The 5,287-nt window shown below is 45.9% G+C and overlaps 1 protein-coding gene across 2 annotated transcripts; it reads left to right on the top strand.

The window, feature by feature from the left end:
* Window positions 1-652: 652 nt before the first annotated feature.
* LOC119298832 (dihydroceramide fatty acyl 2-hydroxylase FAH1-like) lies at window positions 653-4,655 on the top strand. Of its 2 annotated transcripts, none has more exons than XM_037576133.1 (8): window positions 653-794; window positions 2,272-2,346; window positions 3,024-3,116; window positions 3,196-3,392; window positions 3,473-3,578; window positions 3,842-3,988; window positions 4,074-4,227; window positions 4,355-4,655. In XM_037576133.1, the coding sequence occupies exons 2-7, from the start codon at window positions 2,296-2,298 to the stop codon at window positions 4,191-4,193; spliced, it is 714 nt and encodes a 237-aa protein (XP_037432030.1). In that variant the 5' UTR covers window positions 653-794; window positions 2,272-2,295; the 3' UTR covers window positions 4,194-4,227; window positions 4,355-4,655. The 2 variants fall into 2 exon arrangements, with proteins under 2 accessions (XP_037432030.1, XP_037432031.1); XM_037576134.1 differs by having other exon boundaries at window positions 715-794; window positions 2,278-2,346.
* The last annotated feature ends 632 nt before the right edge of the window (window positions 4,656-5,287 follow it).

Raw genomic sequence — 5,287 nt, 5'->3', positions numbered from 1 at the left:
GATTTTTTTTCACAAGAGGCACGGTTGTTCTTCCGCGAGAGGTATGGTTGTGCTTTCTCGAGACGCACGGCCGTGCCTCCTCGGAAACGGAAAAAATATGCGTTTTCTTTTTCCGTGAAAGGCATGATTTTGCTTCCGCGAGAGGCACGTCGTGCCTCTTTCGGAAGGGAGAAAAACACGTGCTCCCGGTTCGTTTTTTTTTAAAAAAATTATCAAAATCTATCAATATGGGATTTAGTTTTGAAGGTCTCGATGCGAGAAATCCAACGATGAAAACAGTTTAAGATTTAAACGCACGATTTAAGAGATAAAACGTTTTGAATAAACGAATCTACGAAAAAAAGAAAACTCTCAGGTTGCGACAAGTGACGCACATGCTGCGTCCCACTTGTCGCAACCTGAAAATGTGGTAGTGATCTTTGCAATAAGTACTCGAAACTTATGGACTAACTAATTTTAAGAGCGGGCCAGCTCCGCCCAGCCCCAGCGGACCACCATGACGACAGGACCAACCTACAAAACCGCTAAAGCCCAGGGAGCGATCTACAAAAAGCCAAACACCAGCAGCAGACCAGCACACCACACCATGCCAAGTCGTCTCCGCTATAACTAAAGCGCATCGCCTTCGGCCTTCCCCCCTCCCCTCCCCTCCCCTCCGAGCGAGCTCCCGAGCAGCAGCGGCGGCCGGCCTCCCTCCCCCCCTCCCTCGCGCGCGCCCCAGCCGCTCGCGCCGGTCCGCCCCCCGCCGCCCCTCCCCCTCCAGCGGCGTCGGCGGAAGGCATTGCGCCGAGCAGGTTCGTTCGTCCCCCCTGTCCCGCCGTCTCTTTCTTGGACTTCCACTAGGCGCTAGATCCGGGCGGAAACGGCGGTTAGATCCGCCGCATTACTCGGCCGGCCGCCCTTCGCCGGAAAGCCAGCGTCTTTAGCGGCCTCTCCGAGCCTAGTAGGGCGCGCGTCCAGTGCGGAGCTGCTGACGCATCTGGGAATTTTTTTTTCGGCCGACAGCGCCTGGCCGCGGGCAATAATCTGTCTGTTCATGCTTGCTTTGGCTGTAGACGACGGCGACGGTGCTTTAGCATTGGGAGCTCGCGAGCATAGCATATTTCTCTTTGCGTGTGTGTGGCTGTGGCTGGATAGCGACCTCTGATTCTTTGCTTCGCCCCTAAGCTTATAACAGTCAAAGGGCTCGTCGGCATTCAGATTCTCGTGAAATTCGCAATGGGCGGCCGACGACCCATCATTGCTACGACGAGTGTCCACTCTTGGGAAATTTACGTTGGGTGAGCGAGGACCAGCCAGGCAGAGAGTTGCCCAAATCATGCTTGCCGTAGTCCGGGACGATGCGTGCGTGAGCATGACCACATTTTTTGTACAAGCCACGGAATCGATGCAGCGACAATTAATCTCGGTCGCGTAGTGAGATGCCTGCTTGATTATGCTCTTTATTTAGCTGGCCAACTGTTGGAACGGGCGATGTTACGTCCCAGTTTAGGCTAAACTGGCCACCCATCATAAGTTTTCTAATTATGGGGGTTGTGATTAAGCAATCCCCCAGCCGGCACACAGCTTTTCCCCTTGGATTCCAGTGGGGGCGTGAGATGCCATACAGCCGGGTTCTGAGCTGTGCCTCTCTTGTATTCTTGCACAGCTTTATTAGAATATGCCCTGGAGTCAAATTGCCATGAATTTTTGTAACATGGCAAAAAGGCTTGGCCCCCCTGTGCACCTGTCTCTGAACTGGAATTTCAGTTTTCTTTTTTCCTTTTTTTTGTAATGAATGGACTCAAAAAACCAGATCATGTGATCTGGACGATCTGAGGATATTCTCAGTCTGTGGTGCTGTGCCACGCCCTGAGACCAAGGCCTGATTCGGCCCTTGGGCCCAAGGTCCTCATAGAATAGTGACGCCAGGGCGGCATGGCCACTTGCTCCTCTGTTTGTTTAAATGTTCAATCGGTTGGCTGAGAACAGCTGCTCAAATTGTTAAATATCGGGGGCACTGAGAGCTGGCTGGTGGGTCCATATCATGAAAGAAATGTGGGAGCATGGTGGTATGCTGTCACTTGAGTGTCAATTAAAAATTACCCAACTTAGACAGTAAAAATTCAGAAGATAGTACAGACTGCGAACGTTGCACAGTAGCAGTCACACACCGGTAGTGATCCCATTAGTTCATCTTGCCCTGCATGGATTTGTAATATCATTTATTTGTTCGACATTTCATGACCTTATGTATGAAATACCTCTATTCTTACTTTTTCTTATGTACAGTAACAGTCATCACAGTCCAAGACAATGGTTGCACAAGCCTTTACCGTCGATTTGGACAAGCCTCTTGTATTTCAGGTAAATGTGCCCATATTTAATTTTGCACTGTTTTTTCAACTCTGAGTGCCTATTTGGCATATTGGCTTTATGTTTAATAAAAGAATTGTGGTATAATTGGATTTTCCAATGGAATAAGTCAGTGTAGAGTACAGATGACCAAGAGTTTGTAGCTACAGGTGCTGTTAGTTCTTAAAGCACATCATTTGCTCATCCCCAAGATGTAGAGTACATATTTTTATGTATTAGTAAATGTAATTTATGATAGTTAAATTGGGATGCTGTAGAATTCCTTTGCTCATCCCCAAGATGTAGAGTACATATTTTTATGCATTAGTAAATGTAATTTATGATAGGTAAATTGGAATGCTGTAGAATTCCTTTGCTCATCCCCAGGATGTAGAGTACATATTTTTATGTATTAGTAAATGTAATTTATGATAGTTAAATTGGGATGCTGTAGAATTCCTTTGCTCATCCCCAAGATGTAGAGTAAATATTTTTATGTAGTACTAAATGTAATTTATGATAGTTAAATTGGGATGCTGTAGAATTCCTTTGCTCATCCCCAAATGTATCAGTAATCTTTATCATGACTGTTGCCTAATTCTTCTGTTCAAGCTTTGGTGTTTGGGTGCAGTTGAAATCCAGGCCTGCTCTTTGATTCTGTATTCAAATATTTGGGTGTCATTTTTCAGGTTGGTCATCTGGAGGAACAGTATCAAGACTGGGTTCACCAGCCAATTGTTAGCAAGGAGGGGCCACGGTTTTTTGCCAATGATGTATTGGAGGTGAACATTCTGTTTTTTCTGTTGCACTTCATCTATCTGAAATTTCGGACATTATGTTCTGATGAATGGCTCATTTCAGTTCTTAACACGTACGAAATGGTGGGCAGTTCCTCTCATTTGGTTGCCTGTTGTTTGCTGGTGCCTGAATACATCGATCCAAATGGGCCACACAGTTCCAGAAGTAGCGCTGATGGTTGTGGCAGGAATATTTATCTGGACACTGGTTGAATACGTGCTACATCGGTACCTGTTCCACATAGATACTAAAAGTTACTGGTAAGTTGTGCTCCCATTTACTGCTTAAGTCTAACAGATGAGACGACCATCTCCTGATCATAGCTGTTTTGGCATGGCAGGACAAACACGGCTCATTATCTTCTGCATGGATGCCATCACAAGCATCCAATGGATGGGCTTCGACTTGTATTTCCACCAACTGCCGCAGCCATCTTGTGCTATCCGGTAAATATAATCTTCCTTATTGTTAAAATATCAGGACTACACTGTTAGTGGCACCCAACAACTGAAGCATGGCAACACTTTTCCACGCTTGTTCTATACCGCTTTAGCCTTTTAGTTCCTGCCTGTACATGAAAGAGTGTTAGCCATTTGAACCGAGTTGGATGCCCTCTGTAGGATTGTGAAAGAACATGTATTTAACTTGCCATTTTGTTCTACCATGCTGTATTTATTTTTAATGTTGTTCTTGTGCTCTGTCCATCCAGTTCTGGAATTTTGTCAAGCTCTTCACAACTACAACTACCACTCCTGGCGTGTTTGGAGGTGGCCTGTTGGGTTACGTGATCTATGATTGCACACACTACTACCTGCATCACGCCCACCCTTCATTCGATCCAGCAAAATATCTCAAGGTGCTTATTATCTCATCCTGAAGCTTATCAAAGCACTCCCATCTCTTTGTACACTGACTAACATATTGTTTGTGCTGCACATCAGAAATACCATCTGAACCATCACTTCAGAATCCAAAACAAGGGCTTTGGAATAACATCGACCCTGTGGGACCATGTGTTTGGAACGCTGCCTTCAACGAAAACCGCCGGCATGAGCTCTTGAGTTGTTGTACCGCCTTGCAGTGCCAGATATCAAGGTCAGGCTCGCACCCCATACCCATGTTTCTACTCCCCTCATGCTACATTCCCATTCCATCACCGACCTCAGCCCGTGTGTGGACACAAGGTAGAGGAAGACTAATAAATACCACGTTGCTCACGCAGACTGTCCAATGGTTGATAACGGATTGAACGGACGGATGAACAAACAATTAATCGGAGACGTCACTGAAGTGCTTACATCCTTGCTGATGTGTTGCGAATAGAGTGGTTCCAGACTTGAGCATATGTTGTCATGTGTACAGAGGTTTTTCTATCTAAATAGTATAGCACCAGCGTCGTTCATTTGTGGCTGTTGGTGGCCAGTATAATTTTTGGGACAAATTAAGTAATTGCATTGCTTGATATATTTGTAAGTTTCACCAGCTTTGCTAGTATTCAGCGAACCATTCGGTTTTTCTTTCCATTGCCGGCCTTTCTTGCTTTCGACAAGCACCACCTGCAACTGGGGTGCATATGAAGAGCGAGACATGGTAGGGTTAGTTTGTTCTGTTACATTTCCCTCGGTTAAATTTTGTCTGAATTCAAACGGTTCAAGTGACTTGGTTAACCTTCGCACCTTCTTTTCAAGCACTGGAGGGTGTAACCGAGATCTTTTAGTCTATGTGAGCCGTTGGGTCTCTACTGAACCGGACCATTTAAAATGAAAAATTTAACTGAAACTCATCGATGAGAATGAACAAGAGCTCCAACACAGCAAACCAAACTCGGCAGGAATGATCGAGGAGTGGCATTGGTGGCTGGACAAGGTCATCTTCAGGCAGGAAGTGCATTTCAAGCTGAAGCTCGAGCTCTTCTCCAGGTGGTGCAAATCACCTCAACAATGGGCTGTAAGTAAACGGTTCAAGTGATTATGATCTAGCGCCGCTAGCTGTTTTATTTAAGAAATAAAGGCCGTCAGGGGTAGCTTTTGAAAACTTCAGAATATCCATTGTATCAACATCATGTAGCACATGAACTAGCTGCGCGTGACACCATAGGTGATGGCGGTCGTCAGGGGTGCCCGTTAGTTTGCTTTTGGAAAAGGGAGCACAACCC

The sequence above is a fragment of the Triticum dicoccoides genome, chromosome 5A (genome assembly GCF_002162155.2).
Source record: "Triticum dicoccoides isolate Atlit2015 ecotype Zavitan chromosome 5A, WEW_v2.0, whole genome shotgun sequence".
In the NCBI taxonomy this organism is placed as follows: Eukaryota; Viridiplantae; Streptophyta; class Magnoliopsida; order Poales; family Poaceae; genus Triticum; species Triticum dicoccoides.
This window is presented reverse-complemented; position numbering and strand designations above follow the sequence as displayed.